Genomic DNA, 22,984 nt, shown 5'->3' with positions numbered 1-22,984 from the left:
TAAGGAATGCAGATGTTGTCCCGGAGCCCTTCCAAACATTCCTCCATACAACGCTGAAAAGCTGCAGGAGCGTTCATGAGGCCGAATGGCATACGTATCCACTCACAGAGTCCCCATGGGGTCACAAATGCTGTCAGTGATCTGCTTTCTTCAGAGATGAACCCTTGGTGATATGCTTTTCCCTGATCTAAAAGGGAGAACCAGGAATTACCACCTAAACTGTCCATGATGTCCTGGACCTGAGGGATGGGCTGGCGGTCGGGATGTGTCTTTCTGTTCAGGTCTCTGTAATCTATACACAACCGGAGGGTCCCGTCCTTCTTCCTAACGCAAACGACAGGTGAAGAATATGAAGAGTTTGACTTCCTAACCCAACCCTGGGCTATGAGGTCATGAAGGTAACCCTTCATCTCCTGATACAGTGGCCTGGGCACTGACATGTATGTGCGCTTGACTGGTTCAGAGTCCTTTAGAGAAATAGTCATTTTCAATCGTTCAATGCAGCCAATGTCATTGTCTGATCTGGAGAAGGAGTGACACTCTTCTCTAAGCATTTTCCTAACAACCTCTCTCTGTTCTTCGGTTAGGTGACTTAAACCTACTGGTGGATCCCACTGTTCAGTAGCAGTACATGGAGTTTGAACACTAGTGTGATTCACTGTGGCTGGGGTGACAGCTTTTTCAAAGACTTGGGCAGGTAACACAGTCATAATGGTTTGTACTGTACCGATTATGGTGCGTCCTAGCAGGGCAATGTCGTGGTCAGTGGGGTTAGAGACATCAAGCATGATAACTGGAAAAACACCTTTCCTAACTCTGACTAGTCTGTCAAAGAACTCAAGTTCATCTGGCCACTGCGGGTTCAGGTCTGGCTGGAAAAGCATTGTCATGTCATCTTTGAAAGGCTGGGAAGCTACACGGCACTCAATCTGAATGCTACTGTGTTTTGGTACAGCAACCTTCTCTTTCTTGGTTTTCACTGCGTATTCATCTGTCTGTTCTGTGCTAACAGCCTGTATAAAAGCCCTCACCTTATTTATTTTGAGGCTTGGGAAAGCTTTTTTCACTGTACTGTACCGTTTAGTCTTTTCGGTCCTTGTCAGGATGTGCTCAATAACATTGAAACCTATGATGGGATGAGATAGGTGACAGCCTTTCATTACCAGCACTGGGATGATCAGTTCCTTCGTTTGGTCAGTTTCAGAGGCTAGCCGAAAAGTTGTTTCAATCCATCCCAGGTACGACATTTCAGTCCCATTTGCTGCCGTCAATCTTAGATCATCAGGTGAGTCCAGAATTTCTGAAACATCCCTCAGCCTTGCGTTTGGGAGAGATTCCGCTTTCCATCGTTCATCAATGACCGATACCTGAGAGCCTGTGTCCCATAGAGCTTGGAGGTGGTGGCGATTCAGGTGACACTCAACAAGGCACTGTCTACCGACTAGCGAGGTGACCTTATGGGGGTGGCAACCTTGAGCTAGGGATGGTAAAGAGTGGGCATTTTCTTCTGTACAGGAAAGCTTTTCACAGGTAGAGTCAATTTTCAGGTGAGTGCATTTTTCCTTATGTTTAGTCCAATGTTGGTTTTGACATCCTTTGGAATTGGGGCTGACTGTAGTTGCTGTAATACTGCTGCTGGGAAACAGGTGGCTGGGGGTCCCTATCTGGCCTCCTAACTGGAAGCGGGGCATGGGCATAAGGCGATGACTGAAACATAGGCTGCTGTAATGTCTCCTTAATCTGAGCAATCTCTGCACTGAGACCTTTTAGGGAAGCTACACCTGTCTTAAGTTCAGCTAACTCTGTTAACAGTTCTGCGGGTATCTTAGCTTTTGCTTCCTTCACAGGACACTTTGCAGATGGCGTATCTTCTAACTGGACTACACTTACGGTTGTAGCAGGCTGTGGGGCATTAAAACGCTTTTTGTTTCGTCTTTCTATCTCATTAGCACAAGCAATGTTAAGCTTCTCTAGCAAAACCTCATCTGATGTTTCGCTATCAAGCAGGAGAGGCTGCATGTCTATCCTGATACTGTCACTCTGGAGACCTGTAAGGACTGTGTGTAAACACATGCGCTGGACTAGAGCAGGGTCATACTTAAGCCCTGATTCTGACTCCTGGGACGCAAATAGTACTTTCTGCCTCAAATCTAAGACGCGCATCAGGAAGCTTTGAGGGGTCTCCCTTGCTATGCTGTGCTTCTGAAGCTAGCTGTTTGTAAAGCTCTGTTGCACTCTTCTCTTGGAAGTGGGAACGCAGGATGCATCTAAGTGTGGGAAGAGTTAGCTGGGGTTTACCTTCCAAGTAGCTGCGTAGCTGTGAGCCTGGAGAAATAGCCCTGATTACTGCGTCTACTATTTCTACCTCAGGATAGCCTCTGTTAAGTCCATTCTCAATCTGATGGGCAAGGCTGGAAAAAGTCAGTTTATCTTTCTGGCCCGGTTCACCTATCTGACCAGACATTTTTAACTCTTTGCGCCAGTATGAGCCGGGCTGTGCACTGGGTGAGAGCTGCATGCTCCTCTGAAGATGGGCAGGGGAATCACTGGCTTTGTCTGCAGTACTCTGCTCATTTCCCACCCCTTGTTGTGGGGTTACAGTTCTCAGTCCCTCTATTATGTGATGTGTTCTGGCTGTTTCAATATCATGGTCAGTTTTCCCTGTCTTGCTATCTATGCCACTGATCATCTCTGTCATTTTGTCTTTAAGTAGCAATAATTCCGACATGCCGCCATCTTCTAACTCTGCAACTTCCTCTCTTTCAAGGAACATCATAATGTGAGTCATCAATGATATGCGGGATTTGTCTTGAATAACTCTTCTCTGTTCGCCTGATATGTCAAGGAAATCACATACGTCTAGTAACTTGTCTTTAGTCAGGGTGTGCAATTCTCCTACTACCTCTTCCTGTAGTTCTTCCAAGGCGGTTGTCATGTTGACAGGACAGGAGGAACCTTTACTGTGCAGGAGTTGACTCTGAATTAGATGGTCCTTACTGTCTCTGATGGTCTCTCAACGGCCTCAGTTGACACGTACTTAACCCCCAACTTCCAACTCCCCTCGAACAGCAACACTTTCCTCACTGCAGCCTGCCTGGGTTGTTATGTAGGGATTTAGCTGGCTCAGAATTCAGCGACCAGGATGTGGAAGCCGGACATCTGAGCAGCAATCTCAGCGGTGCCTCCAAAATGTTACGCCCCTGAAAAAGGGGAGAAATAATCACGAGAGTGACGCAGTTGTTTCCTCACTGAAAACTTTAGTATAATGCTTTTACAAAAATACCACATTTTACAGAACAACAGATCTACAGGAACCAGAGTTTTGTAGGGTACAAAGCTTATTCAAGTCACAACAGCATAAACTGTAATTCACTAAAACATATACAAATGTTTCAATGTAACTGTCGAACACAAAGTAGCTTTAGCTCCGTAACCCATAACTACATTTATCAACCATGTCAACAAAGTATTCGAAACACATTATACAAATAACCCCAAATATATTATTAACAGCGCACATGTTCATTCACAATTAGCATAAAATGGCAGCTACTCTCAGTACGAAGCTAATCTTCGCTGCAACCAAGCAGATTTCACTCACACACGCACCTAATAACTCTCTTCAACTTAACTCTAACTTACTCAAGATGTTACTAACACATACCTTAAACTCTCTTGACATGTTAGCAAGTTATTACATTCAAATTAACTCGTTTTATATCAATAACGTACCTGAAAAAGGGGAGAAATAATCACGAGAGTGATGCAGTTGTTTCCTCACTGAAAACTTTAGTATAATGAGGAAAAAAGACCGCGATTTCCCCAGAAAGTTGGGTGGAGACCAGAGCAATCGATCTCAGGCTCATAGATTAAGAGCATTTAGTAGATCACAGATTAACACTTTTACCCTTTAAATTAGGCACCACAAAGTAAAGTAGTCAATATAACATTTACACATTCCTCTTACAATATTTACCCTTTTACACTTGACGGATTTTAACACATTTATGAATTTTATCAATCTCTATGAACTAGTACTGGATGCATGATCTTTTTAACCTTAGATATTTTAAGATCCTTACATACCATGAACTTACTAATACTTTTTAGTGTATAACAGGCTATGAATATGTCCTTTAACCTGTCACACTAATATATCCTCCAAACACCGGCTTCGAGGGCATTTTCATTTAATTCCGTGCGTTCTTTGAATAGTGTTAGTTTAAACCGCTCTACACCCCAAACATTTGCCCTCTGTTCTATTGATTTCAGCGTGATATTGATGGAAGTGATTAACCAAAAAAGTGTTGCACTTCAAAATATATCTAGCTGTCTTCTACAAATTGTCCTCTAACCAGTGATGTACACATTATTCCCAGATTCCGTGTGTTTTTTGAGCTGTATTAGTTTTAACAATACGTGCAACCTGATTTACCCCTAAACGATAATGGTTATTTATTGCCACTTGTCAAAACAGGGTTTTTGGTGTGTGTACGGTTTATAAGATGCTTGTTTAAATTAAATAGAAGTAATATCATTACTATTGTTGCACATGTATGTTCAGATAGTACGTTTTAGGTTTTAATATATTACAAACTGTTTCTGGTTATTGATTTGGACACATTAAAAATGTCTTCCGTTTTATGAATATAAATTGAACTTTCAACATCAATTTCCAATGGTATTGTACTTAATCAGGTAAAAACTGCTGAATGAGTCCAAAAACGTTCTGCGATTTGATTTATTTCAATGATATACCAGAAATCACCTAAACGGGTTTGCCCTACCTATCAAGAGGCATTCTGCCATGGCATTGTAAACATTCTCATTTGGTTAGCTAGCTAGCTAACGTTAGCATAACTATCTAGATACTTCTGTGCAAATAACGTTTTTTGTGGTTATTTAAAGAAATGCCTGGGAATGTTTTTATGGTTGAACTTTCTGTACGTTTTCCTTCAATGTTTTTGCTCAAAGCTGCGCACAAGTGGATGTTTAAGCACTAGCTGCTAGACTGCCCAGACCGAGAGCACACAGCCACAGATTATCCATTATATTGATCAGATCGCTCTAACACCAACCACGTTTCCATCCAAAGTTTTTATGCCAGTAAAGTCATACCGTATACATTTTTTTTTAACGAAAGCTGTTATGGAAACAGGAAGTTTCAGTACAATTTGTTCGGTCAACATGGTGGGATCTTTTTGTCTGTAAAATTTAATTATGCTAGAAATGGCAGTGGAAACGCCTCTATGCGCAAATATTGATATAATAACCATCATATTGAAGTAAACGTTTAATCATGCGATAATATGGTGTGTTGTCCTCCCAATAGGACTCAGGAAATCATGCAGTTTATTAGGCTACAGATTAAATAAATTATGATGAACTTCACTGGGTGGTGAAAGTGCACGGTGATGAGCTTTGATGCTCCTTTACAATAAATATCGAGGGTCTTATTCTTGTGACATGATGATCGATGCTTGACTGCCGTTTGACAAAAATATATATTCTCACTCTTATCCATAATAATGTTATCATGTAGACTAGCCTACCTGCACATACCCACACTCTGCGAGCTGTTGTCTAGAGCATACGTGCCAAGACCAGAGTAGGCACATTTGCTATTTAACGCAACAGTTGTTGTGACAAGACTATCGGTAGAGTTGAAAATTGGATTGATACACATTGAACTTTAGATTTTGTATTCCATACATGAAAAGTTAAGTGAAAAAGTAAATGTTGTGTGCACTATGTCATCACACACATATTTTTATCTGCAACAAGTCAGTTTGGTGGAAACACCACTGGCGGGAAAATGCACATATTTTCTTTATGCAGATTTTTTAATATTCGCATGAAAATCTGTCGCCAACTGAATGGAAACCTAGCTAATGAAAATAAATATCTTCAAAATGGAAGGCAGTCGGTTGGAGGCAAGATCAGGTGGGACCATTGAGAGGGCAAATACGCATGTGAACAACAGGCACGACAGTTTCCACTAGTTGCCACAGCCACAAAGTAAAAATTGGCTATATCATAAAAAATCATAAAAACTAAAATGTGCTTTTTGGCCTTAATTTAAAGGAAAACTCCAACCAAAAACTATATTTTGGTATTTGTTTCATTAGTCCATTGTTGATATAGTCCCAAAATGTTTGCATGTCAGCAATCAAGTTTTCAATCTATGTAACATTCAAAATTCAGAAATCTGTCTCGTAAGATGGCTTTTGCATCATATGATTCTGCGTTTTAAAAATGAATCATACGGGCCAGATTTCTGTATTTTCTATTTGATCAAATAAGCTACACGTAGAGAAGTGGAGATGCGATTAACTCCGTCCAAAAAATATATGGCTTTAAAAATGTCAAACGTTAACTATAAGTAACTCATTAACTTTGACAGCCCTAGAAAATATAAAAAAGGTTTTTGACTGGTTGGCCAATAGCTAAATCACATTTCATAGCAGTTACCTGCTAAAGCATTACTCTTATTATTTACAAGTTGCAATTAAAGTATTGGATAGTCAAGAATTAGAAATAGCTGAATTAGCAAATGCTCTCTTTGCAAAAAAACAAACTTTCTTGTCATGTAAATTGATAGTAAACATTTTGGAGTAACAAGAGTGTCTGTGTCTCTGTCTGTTTCTGTCCAGGATCGGGATACCCTAACCAGCATGGGTTCTCAGTCTTCCCAAATGCCCCTGGCACCCCTAATGTTGGGGAGTTCTCCTCGGGACGACTCCCCCTCTCCTACCAGGCTGACCTGCCAAGTGGACTCCTCACTCCAGACAAGCCCTTGGGACATACCATGTCATCCCAGGTACTTACAGTGCGTTCAGAAAGTATTCATACCTCTTGAATTATTCCACATTTTGTTACAGCCTGAATTCAAAATGGATTAAATAAATAAAAAATCTCACGCATCTACACACAATACCCAATAATGACAAAGTGAAAACATGTTTTTAGATTTTTTTGCAAATTTATTGAAAATGAAATACAAAAATATCTCATTTACATAAGTATTCACGCCCCTGAGTCAATACATGTTAGAATCACCTGTGGCAGCGATTAAAGCTGTGAGTCTTTCTGGCTAAGTCTTAAAAGATTTGCACACCTGGATTGTACAATATTTGCCCATTGGTTGTTAATCATTGCTAGACAACCATTTTCAAGTCTCACCATAGATTTTCAAGCAGATTTAAGTCAAAACTGTAACTCGGCCACTCAGGAACATTCACTGTCTTCTTGGTTAGCAACTGCAGTATAGATTTGACCTTGTGTTTTAGGTTATTGTCCTGCTGAAAGGTGAATTCATCTCCCAGTGTCTGGTGGGAAGCAAACTGAACCAGGTTTTTCTCTAGGATTTTGCCTGTGCTTAGCTCAATTCCGTTTCTTTTTTTATCCTGAAAAAATCTAAAGTCCTTAATGATTACAAGCATACCCGTGATGCATCCCACCATTAAGCTTGAAAATATGGAGAGTGGTACAGTGGTCAGTAATGTGTTGTATTGGATTTGCCCCAAACATAACACTTTGTATTCAGGACAAAAAGTGAATTGCTTTCACACATGTTTTGTGGTATTACTTTAGTGCCTTGTTGCAAACAGGACGCATGTTTTGGAATATTTTTTATTCTGTACAGGCTTCCTTCTTTTTACTCTGTCAATTAGGTTAGTATTGTGGAGTAACTACAATATTTTTGTTCCATCCTCAGTTTTCTCCTATCACAGCCATTAAACTTTGTAACTGTTTTAAAGTCACCATTGGCCTCATTTCTAAGCGGTTTCCTTCCTCTCCAGCAACTGAGTTAGGAAGGACGCCTGTATCTTTGTAGTGACTGGGTGTATTGATACACCATCCAAAGTGTAATTAATAACTTCACCATGCTAAAAGGGATATTCATTGTCTGCTTTTTTTTTACCCATCTACCAATAGGTCCCCTTCTTTGCGAGGCATTGAAAAACCTCCTTGGTCTTTGTGGTTGAATCTGTTTTTGAAATTCTCCGCTCGACTGAGGGACCTTACAGATTATTATATGTGTGGGGTACAGAGATGAGGTAGGTGTGACTTGTTAAGCACATTTTTACTCTGAATGTATTTAGGCTTGCCATAACAAAGGGGTTGAATACTTATTGACTCATGACATACAGAACTTGTTTTTGCATGGATTCCACAACGCGGTTAGCTTTTAACAGCTAGGACCGCTATTTCTTGTCCCGGAATCCCGCTTAAGAGACAGGTTGAAGCCTGCTTGACAGAGACACTAAGCTGCTAGCCATCAGGCTAACGAAGTTGGTACCAGATGAGTTCTGCAATGGAGCCCTCTTTGTCTGGAGAACTAAATGAACGGTTCCAGCGCTGTACGAGCTGTATCTATTACGCTTTGTTTCGGGACAAACCGGGTCACTCTGAGTTCCAATGCGGAAATTGTTTACTTGCCAAGGATTATAGGCTTGAGGTGGCTTCCTTGATCACGCAGGTCGCCAGCCTACGTAAGAAACTGGGGAAAACGAGGAGTGGAATGTTGAAATTTTCTACGCCGGTGGCTGGACGGCGTTCGCGCTTGTTGGATGCATCTCCGCCTTGTCGTTTGTTGTTATCTGACTGGCCGGTGTTGGCCGGAGTTCCTTCATCGAAGGAGCACAGCATGAGGAGAAAGGCAATCAACGGTAGTCTCATGTCACAAGCCATGGAAGCCGAAGACAGCGACCTCCCGCAAAGCAGTCTACACTCCCAACGAGAGCCCCGGAGCGGATACAAACAATGAATAGTTTCGCCGTCCTGGAGCCTGATCTTCCTGCACCTTCATCGCTGGGGGTGCCTGTGTCTGCGGCCGCAGTGCCTACTACTATGATTTCAAAGTCGACGTCAGCAACCTTCCGTTCCTGCTCTGGATCGAGCAGGGCTTCTCCATCTGTCGGAGGCCTGCATCCTGTGAAGCGTGGGAGTGGGCGGATTTCCTCGTCCTTCTCACCAGCCATGTTTTTGGGCAGCTCCATGGTAAGAAATGTGACCATTCCTGGTGGAAAAACAATGTCCTATCCCGGACCTCGAGTAAATGACATTACTAAGCTGCTCCCGAATGTGCTACGTCAGGACATGGAAATCGATTCTATCGTAGTCCATGTGGGTTTTAATGACATTATGAAGGGCAGCTCTGAACAGTTGAAACTGGATTTTAAAGAACTGATTGACTCTCTGCTAGACACTAACAAAAAACCCATCATATCTGGCCCTGCGCCCTCTCTGAATCGTGGCATTGAACGATTTAGCAGGATTCTTGCTCTTCATAACTGGCTACGTGATTATTGCAGCTCAATGGGTGTAACTTTTGTTGACAATTTCGATACCTTTTGGAAACAAAACACGTTTTATAAGGAGGATGGGATCCACCTAAATCATTTGGGATCCTGGATCCTTTCACAGCATTATAAGGCTGCGTTGAGACAATGACTTAGCAATGACCCAAGCCCAGCTCAGCTAATCCCTACCATTGTGACGCAGAATTGTCAAAATGCTTCAGCAAATGTACATTACATCAGTGACGTCGGTAGATATAAGTAACCTAATTTATGTCGGTCTAACTGCCCTGAATGCCTCTGCTGATCATACAGCTATTGTGTGCTGTAATCATGTGCCTAAGAACCAGATTTATGCTATTAGCACTGAAACGGTGTGCCCGAGGAGGCAGTCCACTGTGTGCAGCTCACCCTGCACTAACATAAAGAACATGAGCACATCTGCTGCTGCTAAGCTTCCCAGTAAAGCAATAAAAACAAGTAAGCATCCCAGAAGAAAAGTGCTGAAAATAGCCCACATTAACATATGTAGCTTAAGAAGGTTCATGAAATCAATAATTTGCTAGTAACAGATGACATTCATATTCTGAATATCTCTGAAACTCACTTAGATAATACCTTTGATGATACAGTGGTAGCAATACAAGGTTATAACATTTACAGAAAATATAGAAATGCCAATGGTGGAGGTGTTGCTGTTTATATTCAGAACCACATTCCTGTGAAGATTAGAGAGGATCTCATGTTAAATACTGTTAAAGTAATATGGCTACAGGTTAATCTGCCTCACCTAAAGCCAATTCTGGTGGGAAGCTGCTATGGACCACCAAGTGCTAACAGTCAGTATCTGGATAACTTGTGAAATGCTTGATAATGTATGTGATATCAATAGAGAGGTAAACTTTCAGGGTGATTTTAAATATTGACTGGCTTTCATCAGGCTGCCCACTCAAGAGAAAGCGTCAAACTGTAACCAGTGCCTGCAACCTGGTTCAGGTTATCAATCATCCTACCAGGGTGGTTACAAACAGTACAGGAATTAAATCATCAACATGTATTGATTATATCTTTACTAATGCTGCAGAGATTTGTTTGAAAGCAGTATCCAAATTCATTGGATGTAGGAGCCATATCTAGGAAAACCAAAGTTCCAAAGGCTGGGCCTAATATTGTGTATAAGAGGTCATACAATACGTTTTGCAGTGATTCCTATGTTGTTGATGTAAAGAATATATGTTGGTCCATGGTGTGTAATGAGGAGCAAACAGACACTGCACTTGACACATTTATGAAATTGCTTATTCCAGTTACTAATAAGCATGCACCCATTAAGAAAATGACTGTAAAAACTGTTAAATCCCCGTGAATTGATGAGGAATTGAAAATGTGTATGGTTTAGAGGGATGAGGCAAAAGGAATGGCAAATAAGTCTGGCTGCACAACCGATTGGCAAACGTATTGCAAATTGAGAAATCATGTGACTAAACTGAATAAAAATAAGAAGAAACAACACTATGAAACAAGGATAAATGACATAAAGAATGATAGTAAAAAGGTTTGGAGCACCTTAAATGAAATCTTGGGAAAAAAGGCAAACTCAGCTCCATCATTCATTGAATCAGATGGCTCATTCATCACACAACCAACTGATATTGCCAACTACTTTAATCATGTTTTCATTGGCAAGATTAGCAAATTTAGGCATGACATGCCAGCAACAATTGCTGACACTACACATCCAAGTACAGTGAGGGAAAAAAGTATTTGATCCCCTGCTGATTTTGTATGTTTGCCCACTGACAAAGACATGATCAGTCTATCATTTTAATGGTAGGTTTATTTGAACAGTGAGAGACAGAATAACAACAACAAAAATCCAGAAAAACGCATGTCAAAAATGTTATAAATTGATTTGCATTTTAATGAGGGAAATAAGTGTTTGACCCCTCTGCAAAACATGACTTAGTACTTGGTGGCAAAACCCTTGTTGGCAATCACAGAGGTCAGACGTTTCTTGTAGTTGGCCACCAGGTTTGCACACATCTCAGGAGGGATTTTGTCCCACTCCTCTTTGCAGATCTTCTCCAAGTCATTAAGGTTTCGAGGCTGACGTTTGGCAACTCAAACCTTCAGCTCCCTCCACAGATTTTCTATGGGATTAAGGTCTGGAGACTGGCTAGGCCACTCCAAGACGTTAATGTTCTTCTTCTTGAGCCACTCCTTTGTTGCCTTGACCGTGTGTTTTGGGTCATTGTCATGCTGGAATACCCATCCACGACCCATTTTCAATGCCCTGGCTGAGGGAAGGAGGTTCTCACCCAAGATTTGACGGCACATGGCCCCGTCCATCGTCCCTTTGATGCGGTGAAGATGTCCTGTCCCCTTAGCAGAAAAACACCCCCAAAGCATAATGTTTCCACCTCCATGTTTAACAGTGGGGATGGTGTTCTTGGGGTCATAGGCAGCATTCCTCCTCCTCCAAACACGGCGAGTTGAGTTTATGCCAAAGAGCTCGATTTTGCTCTCATCTGACCACAACACTTTCACCCAGTTCTCCTCTGAATCATTCAGATGTTCATTGGCAAACTTCAGACGGGCCTGTATATGTGCTTTCTTAAGCAGGGGGACCTTGCGGGCGCTGCAGGATTTCAGTCCTTCACGGCGTAGTGTGTTACCAATTGTTTTCTTGGTGACTATGGTCCCAGCTGCCTTGAGATCATTGACAAGATCCTCCCGTGTAGTTCTGGGCTGATTCCTCACCGTTCTCATGATCATTGCAACTCCACGAGGTGAGATCTTGCATTGAGCCCCAGGCCGAGGGAGATTGACAGTTCTTTTGTGTTTCTTCCATTTGCGAATAATCGCGCCAACTGTTGTCACCTTCTCACCAAGCTGCTTGGCGATGGTCTTGTAGCCCATTCCAGCCTTGTGTAGGTCTACAATCTTGTCCCTGACATCCTTGGAGAGCTCTTTGGTCTTGGCCATGGTGGAGAGTTTGGAATCTGATTGATTGATTGCTTCTGTGGACAGGTGTCTTTTATACAGGTAACAAACTGAGATTAGGAGCACTCCCTTTAAGAGTGTGCTCCTAATCTCAGCTCGTTACCTGTATAAAAGACACCTGGAAGCCAGAAATATTTCTGATTGAGAGGGGGTCAAATACTTATTTCCCTCATTCAAATGCAAATCAATTTATAACATTTTTGACATGCGTTTTTCTGGATTTTTTTGTTATTATTCTGTCTCTCACTGTTCAAATAAACCTACCATTTTAATTATAGACTGATCATTTCTTTGTCAGTGGGCAAACGTACAAAATCCGCAGGGGATCAAATACTTTTTTCCCTCACTGTATATCTGACCAAATTCTGAAAGAAAAGCATTGTAATTTAGAATTCTGTAAAGTGAAAAAATTATTGTTGTCTATTAACAATGACAAGCCACCGGGATCTGACAACTTCGATAGAAAATTGATGAGGATAATAGCGGAAGATATTGCCACTCCTATTTGCCATATTTTCAATTTAAGCCTACTAGAATGTAGCTTCCCCAGGCTTGGAGGGAAGCTAAAGTCATTCCGTTACCTAAGAATAGTAAAGCCCCCTTTACTGGCTCAAATAGCCAACCAATTAGCCTGTTACCAACCCTTAGTAAACTATTGGAAAAAAAGTGTATTTGACCAGATACAATGCTATTTTACTGTAAACAAAGTGACAGCAAACTTTCAGCATGCTTATAGAGAAGAACATTCAACAAGCACAACACTTACACCATTCAACAAGCACAACACTTACACAAATGACTGATGATTGGCTGAGAGAAATTGATGATAAAAATATTGTGGGGGCCGTTTTGTTAGACTTCAGTGCGGCTTTTGACATTATCGATCGTAGTCTGCTGCTGGAAAAACTTATGTGTTATGGCTTTACACCCCCTGCTATAATGTGGATAAAGAGTTACTTGTCTAACAGAACACAGAGGAGGGTGTTCTTTAATGGAAGCCTCTCAAACATAATCCAGGTAGAATCAGCAATTCCCCATGGCAGCTGTCTAGGCCCCCTTGCTTTTTTCCATCTTTCCATCTTTGAGTAAAGCCAGTGTGTCTATATATGTGGATGACTCAACATTATACACGTCAGCTACTACAGCAACTGAAATAACTGCAACACTTAAAGTCTTGCAGTTAGTTTTGGAATGGGTGGCAAGGAATAAGTTAGTCCTGAATATTTCCAAAACTAAAAGCATTGTATTTGGGTCAAGTCATTCACTAAACCCTAAACCCCAACTACATCTCGTAATGAATAATGTGGAAATTGTGCAAGTTGAGGTGACTAAACTGCTTTGTGTAACCCTGGATTGTAGACTGTCATGGTCAAAGCATATTGAGACAACAGTAGCTAAGATGGGGAAAAGTATGTCCATAATTAAGCGCTGCTCTGCCTTCTTAACAACACTATCAACAAGGCAGGTCCTACAGGCCCTAGTTTTGTCGCACCTAGACTATTGTTCAGTAATGTGGTCAGGTGCCACAAAGAGGGACTTGGGAAAAATGCAGTTGGCTCAAAACAGGGCAGCACGGCTGGCCCTTAAAAGTACACAGAGACCTAACATTAATGACATGCATGTTAGTCTCTCCTGGCTCAGCGTGGAAGAGAGATTGACTTCATTACTGCTTGTTTTTGTAAGAGGTGTTGACAAGCTTAATTTACCGAACTGTCTGTTTGGAATACTGCCACACAGCTCGTACACCCATGCATACCCCACAAGACATGCCACCAGAGGTTTCTTCACAGTCCCCAAGTCCAGAACAGACTATGGGAGGCGCACAGTACTACATAGAGCCATGACTACATGGAACTCTATACCACATCAGGTAACTGATGCAAGCAGTAGAATCAGATTTAAAAAACAGGTAAAAATACACCTTATGGAACAACGGGGACTGTGAAGAGACACACACAAGTCTATAGACACATGCATACGCACACATTGTGATATTGTTGTATGGTGGTATTAAACATTTTGTATTGTAGATATGTAGTGGTGTAATAATGTCACATGATGTACTGTTTTATATTTTGTTTTATATGTAAAATAAGTGTTTTAATATGTTTGGACCCCAGGAAGAGTGGCTGCTGCCTTGGCAGCAGCTAATGGGGATCCCTAATAAATACAAATACAAATAAATACATTTCAGCTTTTCATTTGTAATTAATTTGTAAAATAATTCAAAAAAGATAATTCCACTTTGACATTATGGGGTATTATGTGTAGGCCAGTGACAAAAAAATCTCAATTTTAAATATAGTCTGTAACACAACAAAATGTGGAAAAGGCACTGTACCTCTACGCTGCTGAGTGATTTGTCCTTACTGTTCTCAATGGTCTGCAGCCTTGATGAACGAATCCACCCCATTCCTGAAAATAATCATGTTTGTGCATTATCGTTCAATTGTCATGTAGCCAGCTAAGTGACAAAGTTGATGTCCCCTTGTTCGTTAAGAGAACAAACTATGGAGTGTTGTTCTATTCATGTTTTAGACTTGGTCTTTCTCTTTTGTATGTGCAACCTGGTTTACTTATCAGTGTTATTATAATGACGTGTCTCATCATAAGTTATCCATAAAATTCATAATGTCATCTGAATGAAAGAACCATATAAAGTTGAACAAATTGTTTGATAAAGTTGAACTATAAGCAATATCTCAAGGTTAAGTGTGGGTAAAGATGGTATAATTTATTGCTTTGTTGTCTTGACCCTTCTACAAATCACAGGTGCCATCAAAGTCATAAAGTATGTAAAGAATTGATGATGAGTTCTAATTGAAAGGAGCGTGACACTTTGGAATAGTAGTTGAATTTGAGTTGAATTGGATTGTTAAATTTAAGCATAATAGACGTCGATATGGCACAGACGTGTATTACAGGAGCTAATATTCCTGTTACCCTCTTTTCAAATCAGATTCCCCATTCGGGCTGCATGGACTCCTCCCACAGTTCTCTCCAACAGCAACAGCATCAGAAGCATCCAGGCCTCGATGGCAACTCGCACCTCAGGGGACCAGGAGCACCAATGATGCAGCCTCGCAATCCCTCCCAAAACACCAGACTACACACAGAACGCTCCTTTGGGTTAGGGGGTTCCGCTGGCTCTGAGGTGCCAGAGCCTTCCTTAGATGTGAGTAGCAACATCTTAATTCACTTAATTCACTCTCTTTATTAAAGGGATACTTAGGTATTTTGGCAATGAGGCCCTTTATCCACTTCCCCAGAGTCAGATTAACTTGTGGATACCATTTTTATGTATCTGTGTCCAGTATGAAGGAAGTTAGAAGTACTGTATACCGAACAAAAATATGAACGCAACATGTAACAATTTCAATGATTTTACTGAGTTACAGTTCATATAAGGAAATCAGTCCATTTAAATGAATTCATTATGCCCTAATATATGGATTTCACATGACTGGGCAGGGGCGCAGCCATGGGTGGGCCTGGGAGGGTATAGGCCCACCCACTAGGGAGCCAGGCCCACCCACTGGGGAGCCAGGCCCAGCCAATCAGAATACGTTTTTCCCCACAAAAGGGCTTTATTACAGACAGAAATACTCCTCAGTTTCATCAGCAGTCCAGGTGGCTTGTCTCAGACGATCCTGCAGGCGAAGAAGCCGGATGTGGGCTGGCGTGGTTACACGTGGCCGTGCATGTGTGCCAAATTCTCTAAAACCACATTGGAGGTGGCTTATGGTAGAGAAATGAACATTACATTCTCTGGCAACAGCTCTGGGGGACATTCCTGCAGTCAGCATGCCAAATGCATGCTCCCTCAAAACTTGAGACATCTGTGGCATTGTGTTATGTGACAAAACTGCACATTTTAGGGTGACCTTTTATTGTCCCCAGCACAAGGTGCACCTGTGTAATGATCATGCTGTTTAATCAGTTTGTTGATATGCCACACCTGTCAGGTGGATAGATTATCTTGGCAAATGAGAAATGCTCACTAACAGGGATGTAAACAAATTTCTGCACAAAATTTGAGAGAAATAAGCGTTTTGTGCATATGGAAAATGTCTGGGATCTTTTATTTCAGCTCATGAAACATGGGACCAACACTTTACATGTTGCATTTATATTTTTGTTCAGTATAGTTTGACAAGCCAATGCTAACTAGTTTTAGCTTAATGACTGGATGTCTATGGGTATCTGCTAGCATGCTATCAGATACCCATAGACATCCAGTCATTGCGCTAACGCTAGTTAGCAATTGCACTAGTTAGCAACTTCCTTCAACCTGCATGCAGAGACATACAAAACATTGATTTAATCCATTTTGAATTCAGGCTGTAACGCAACAAAATGTGGAATAAGTAAAGGGGTATGAATACATTCTGAAGGCACTGTATTTGCTCTTATGAAAAACCCATTTGCAAAACCCACATAAGTTTAACCTCTACGGGATTGGTGTCCCGTATGTGGGACGGTTGAGCTAACGTGCACTAATGTGATTAGCATGACTGTTGTAAGTAACAGCAAACTTTCCAGGACATTGACATGTCTTATATGGGCAGAAAGCTTAAATTATTGTTAATCTAACTGCACTGTCCAGTTTACAGTAGCTATTATAGTGAAAAAATACCATGCTGTTGTTTTAGGAGAGTGCACAACAACAAAAAACTTATCACGGCAACTGGTTTGGTGCATTCACCTCTGAAGGTAAATAATGTACTTACCTTCAGTAATCTTGCTCTGATTTGTCATCCTGAGGGTCCCAGAGATAAAATGTAGCTTAGTTTTTTTTTTATAAAATCAATTTTTATATTCAAATGTAGGAACTTGGTTTGTAAACTTACATTTTGTGTGTGGAAACTTACATTTTGTATTACCATATAATTGTTGTATGTTCTCTATCATTTACATTTTAGTCATTTAGCAGACGCTCTTATCCAGAGCGACTTACATGAGCAATTAGGGTTAAGTGCCTTGCTCAAGGGCACATCGACAGATTTTTCACCTAGTCGGCTCGTGGATTAGAACCAGCAACCTTTCGGTTACTGGCACAACGCTCTTAACCACTAAGCTACCTGCCGCTCTATAGTTATGTACTTGAAAATGTATCAATTGACCAATTCGGCACATTTGCAATGCTTCATTGGATCAATCTGAAACTTTGCACACACACTGCTGCCATCTAGTGGCCAAAATCTAAATTGCGCATAAACTGCAATATTATATTGTGGCCTTTCTCTTGCATTTCAAAGATGATGGAACAAAAAAAACGTAAACATATTTTTTTTTTTTGTGTTATCTTTTACCAGATCTAATGTGTTATATCCTCCTACATTAATTTCACATTTCCACAAACTTCAAAGTGTTTCCTTTTAAATGGTATCAATAATATGCATATCCTTGCTTCAGGTCCTGAGCTATAGGCAGTTAGATTTGGGTATGTCATTTTAGGCAAAAATTGGAAAAAAAGGGTCCGATCCTTAAGAGGTTAATGCTTCAATCTATAGCTAGAGGACTCCTGATATCTCCAGGAGTGATAAGTATAACTTGTTTTTGTCTTTATCTGTTGTGGTCTAGTACTGTCTTTTTGCTAGCTAGGGCCATCTACTTTAAGTGCTGCCTGTCTTCCCTGTGGCCTACTTGGTGTGTGAACTGCTGACTGCTCATCATTTGCAGATAGTTGTTGACACATCAACCAGGATCAAGGGGCAGGGCAATTTGTGACTTGTTTTGGTAATCAGTGGCTGTATTGAGGGTGAGTGGTTTCACCTCTCCTAGGCAATCAGCAATTAGTACAGGGAGGTGTGCACTCCACCTCTGCTAGGCAATTGTTAGTTATTCAGTCTCCCTGGTTTCTCAGTGGCAGCTGTAAGCGGCGGTCGTGTCAGTGGTGGTTTTGTCGCAAAACTAAGACCGTCGCCGAAGCAAAGACGGTTCTGCAGAGTTGTTCTGCAGAGTTATTTGAGGAAGGCTCTTTTGTAGTTTTGGCAACTGTGTGTGTGTTTTCTATACCTGTTCGCACCTCACCCTGTAGGCTTTACAGATGCTCCCCACCCCTTGGCTGCAACCCTGCCAATTTAGTGAACCCTGCGCGCACAACCCATGTGGAATTCCGGGACTATGGCAATGTTTGGAACTGCCGATCTGCGGTGAAGAATGCTGAGTTCATCTCAGCCTATGCTGCCATTCAGTCTCTTTACCTTTTGGCCCTGATGGAGACTTGGATCACCCCAGAGAACACTGCTACTCCAGCTGCTCTTTCTTCATCTGACTATGTTTTCTCTCATAGTCTGAGAGCATCTGGTCATCACAGTGGTGGCACAGGTCTACTCATTTCTCCTAAGTGGAGATTTTCTATTTTCTCCCGCTCTCACCTGTCCATCTCCTCATTTGAATTCCATGCTGTCACTGTCACTTGTCCACTCAAGCTTAACATTATTGTCATCTATCGTCCACCAGGTGCCCTTGGAGAGTTCCTCAATGAGCTTGACACCTTGATAAGCTAATTTCCTGATGATGGCTCCACCGCTCTTCGTACTTGGCGACTTCAACCTCCCGCCGTCTGCCTTCGATTAATTTCTTTCCAACTCTCTCTTTCCCCTCCGTGCCCTCCAACTGACAAGGCAGGCAACACGCTTGCCCTCATCTTTACTAGAGGCTGCTCGCTTACTAATCGCAATGCAACCCCCCTCCAGGTCTCTGATCACTACTTTGTTTCCTTTTCTGTCTCCCTTTCCTCCAACCATAACCAATCAGCCCCTACCTAGATTGTCATGCGCTGTCGCAATCTTTGCTCTCTCTCTCCCACTACTCTCTCATCTTCTATCCCATCATCTGTCCCTTCTGCTAAATCCTTCTCCCTTCTGCCTCTTCGACCCTACTCTCCTCCCTTTCCGCATCTTATGACTTGCACTGTCCCCTTTCCTCCCAGCCGGCTCGGCCCTCCCCTCCTGCTACGTAGCTGAGTGACTCATTGCGAGCTTACAGAACAGGGCTGCGGGCAGCTGAGCGAAAATGGAGGAAAACTAAACTCCCGGAGGACCTATCATCCTTTCACTCCCTCCTCTCTACCTTCTCATCCTCTGTATCCGCTGCTAAAGCCACTTTCTACCACTCTAAATTTCAAGCTTCTGCCTCTAACCCTAGGAAACTCTTTTCCACCTTCTCCTCCGTCCTTAATCCTCCACCCCCTCCCTCCTCCCTCTCTGCGGACGACATTGTCAGTCACTTTGAAAAAAGGTTGATGACATCCGCTTCTCATTCACTCAGCCTATTGAGTCCACTGGTCTCACTCACACAGAACTACCCTACGCCTTGACCTCTTTCTCCCCTCTCTCTCCAGATGACATCCTGCGACTAGTGAGGTCTGGCCGCCCGACAACCTGCCCACTCGACCCCATCCCCTCCTCCCTTCTCCAGACCATCTCTGGAGACCTTCTCCCATTCCTCACTTCCCTCATCAACTCATCCCTGACCACTGGCTGCATCCCCTCTGACTTCAAAATGGCCCGAGTTGTGCCCCTCCTCAAGAAACCAACAATCGACTCATCTGACGTCAGAAACTTTAGACCTGTATCCCTTCTTTATTTTCTTTCCAAAACACTTGAGCGTGCTGTCTGATAAACTTTCTTGTTATCTCTCTCAGAACTATCTTTTTGACCCTAACCAGTCTGGCTTCAAGACGGGTCACTCAAACGAGACTGGTCTTCTCTGTGTCACGGAGGCTCTCCGCACTGTCAAAGCTGACTCTCTCCTCTGTTCTCATCCTACTAGACCTTTTTGCTGACTTTGACACCGTGAACCATCAGATACTCCTGTCCACTCTCTCAAGGCTGGGCGTCTCAGGCTATGCACACTCTTGGATTGCATCCTACCTGGCAGGCCGCGCCTACCAGGTGACGTAGAGAGGATCTGTGTTTGCACCACGTACTCTCACTACTGGTGTACCCCAGGGCTCGGTTCTAGGCCCTCTCCTCTTCTCCCTATACACCAAGTCACTCGGCTCTGTCATATCCTGACATGGTCCCTCCTATCATTAATATGCGAATGACACTCAACTACTTTTCCCCTTCCTCCTTCTGACACCCAGGTGGCGACACGCATCTCTCACTACCACCTCAAGCTCAACCTCGACAAGACGGAACTGCTCTTCCACCCGGGGAAGGCCTGCCCACTCAAAGACCTCTCCATCACGGTTGACAACTCCACAGTGTCGCCCTCCCAGAGTGCAAAGAACCTTGGCGTGACCCTGGACAACATACTGTCGTTCTCTGCAAACATCAAAGCAGTGACCCGCTCCTGCAGGTTCATGCTCTACAACATCCGTAGTGTATGACCCTACCTCACACAGGAAGCGGTGCAGGTCCTAATCCAGGCACTTGTCCTCTCCCATCTGGACTACTGTAACTCGCTGTTGGCTGGGCTCCCCGCTTGTGCCATCAAACCCCTGCAATTTATCCAGAACGCAGCAGCCCGCCTGGTTTTCAACCTTCCCAATTTCTCTCAGGTCAACCTGCTCCTCCGCACACACCACTGGCTTCCAGGAGAAGCTCGCATCCACTACAAGACCATGGTGCTTTCCTACGGAACAGCAAGAGGACCTGCCCCTCCCTACCTTCAGGCTGTGCTCAAACCCTACACCCTAACCTGAGCACTCCGTTATGCCACCTCAGGTCTCTTGGCCCTCCCGCAGAGTCCCTGCCCATCTTCCGAAAACATCTGAAACCCTACCTCTTCAAACAGTATCTTAAATAATCCTCCTCCTCACCTCGACCCCCCCCAAAAAAAAACTGCACTTGCACTTGAACCCACCCCACCACCACTTCTAGCTCTGACTCTACTGATAGCTACGTTATTGAGGAAAAATGTACTTTCTATGCCTGTGATATGTGGTTGTCCCACCTAGCTATCTTAAGATGAATGCACTAACTGTAAGTTGCTCTGGATAAGAGCGTCTGCTAAATGACTAAAATGTAAAATGCAAATGACTTACTTCAACAAGGAAATCTGCACACGAGTGGTCACAAACAGATGTACGTTTTATGCAGACCAAAGAACAAACTATAGCTACAAAAAAACTATAGCTACAGGCTCATATGTGAATGATAATGACTATATTTGTGTTGTGAATGATTGAGTGAGGCAAAATGTATTCATGACACAGTACTAGCTGTACCTAATCGTTTGGGATTCACAATTCTCTCTCTCTCTCCTCTGCAGTTACTTCCTGAATTGACAAATCCTGATGAGCTGCTGTTATATCTTGGCCCCCCTGATTTACCGAACAACAGCAATGATGACCTACTCTCTCTCTTTGAGAACAACTGAGTCCCGGTGCTTCTCTCCTCTCCGGTCTCCCACTGTTCCCTGCAACACATAAACTACAAAAAATAAGTATCCCAATGACAATGTGGGTATAAAAAAATACGTATTGTAATATAAGAGCTCTCCTTGAGCCGAAAATGGGCTTCAGCAGATGGGATGTCAAGAATACTTTTGAATATGAGGAAAGTCATTATTTGATGTCCTTTGTCTGACTATGAACTTTGGTAACATATTTTGATTTATATCTTTAAACTATTGCCTCATCCATTCCCTTGTTGCTACCTTTCTTGCCCAAGTGATCAAATTGTACTTAAGTGCTTCCTTATTAGAATCACATTCATTGTATGTCATTTGGAAGGGATTCAGACCCCTTCACTTTTTCCACATTTTGTTACGTGACGGGCTTGTTCTAAAATGGAATAAATAAAACATTTCCCTCATCAATCTACACACAATACCCCATAATGACAAAGCGAAAACAGGTTTTTAGACATTTCTGCAAGTGTATTAAAGAAAATAAAAACCTTATTTACATAAGTATTCTGACCCTTTGCTATGAGACTCGAGATTGAGCTCAGGTGCATCCTGCTTCCATTGATCATCCTTGAGATGTTTCTACAACTTGATTGGAATCCACCTGTGGTAAATTCAATTGATTGGACATGATTTGGAAAGGCACACACCTGTCTATATAAGGTCCCATAGTTGAAAGTGCATGTCAGAGCAAAAAACTATAAAAAGCATGAGCTGGTGCACACCCAGAGAACATTATTTAGTGTAGAGGTGCTGACTAATGGTGAATAAACTGTAAGCTATAAAAACAAATAAAGAGAGTCGCACACTCTATGTATAAACTCCCAGTAATTTATTGGGTAAGCAACCACCAACGTTTCGGCATCACTGTGCCTTCTTCAAAAAATAAGCCATGAGGTTGAAGGAATTGTCTGTAGAGCTCCGAGATAGGATTGTGTCAAGGCACAGATCTGGGGAAGAGTACCAAAAAATGTCTACAGCATTGAAGTTCCCTAAGAACAAAGTGCCCTCCATCATTCTTAAATGGAAGAAGTTTGGAACCACCAAGACTCTTCCTAGAGCTGGCTGCTCGGCCAAACTGAGCAATCGGGGGAGAAGGGCCTTGATCAGGGAGGTGAACAAGAACCCAATGGTCACTCTGACAGAGCTCCAGAGTTCCTCTGTGGAGAGGGGAGGACTCTGCGGGAGGGCCAAGGACCTTCCAGAAGGACAACCATTTCTGCAGCACTCCACCAATCAGCCCTATATAGTAGAGTGGCCAGACGGAAGCCACTTCTCAGTAAAAGGCACGACAGCCCGCTTGGAGTTTGCCAAAA

The 22,984-nt window shown here is 42.4% G+C and overlaps 1 protein-coding gene across 2 annotated transcripts in view; it reads left to right on the top strand.

Annotated features, from left to right (window-relative positions):
* Positions 1–22,063, top strand: part of LOC121587474 (zinc finger MIZ domain-containing protein 2-like) — an 89,668-nt gene extending 67,605 nt beyond the window's left edge. Inside the window, exons 17-19 of one of the 2 annotated variants that reach the window (XM_041904434.2) lie at positions 6,654–6,829; positions 15,265–15,480; positions 21,531–22,063. In XM_041904434.2, the coding sequence (XP_041760368.1) occupies positions 6,654–6,829; positions 15,265–15,480; positions 21,531–21,638 (500 nt within the window). In that variant the 3' untranslated portion in view covers positions 21,639–22,063. The remainder of the gene's footprint in view (positions 1–6,653; positions 6,830–15,264; positions 15,481–21,530) is intronic. The other variant, XM_041904435.2, reaches the window with a different exon arrangement.
* The last annotated feature ends 921 nt before the right edge of the window (positions 22,064–22,984 follow it).

This window comes from Coregonus clupeaformis, chromosome 18 (genome assembly GCF_020615455.1).
Source record: "Coregonus clupeaformis isolate EN_2021a chromosome 18, ASM2061545v1, whole genome shotgun sequence".
NCBI classification, from domain to species: domain Eukaryota; kingdom Metazoa; phylum Chordata; class Actinopteri; order Salmoniformes; family Salmonidae; genus Coregonus; species Coregonus clupeaformis.
This window is presented reverse-complemented; position numbering and strand designations above follow the sequence as displayed.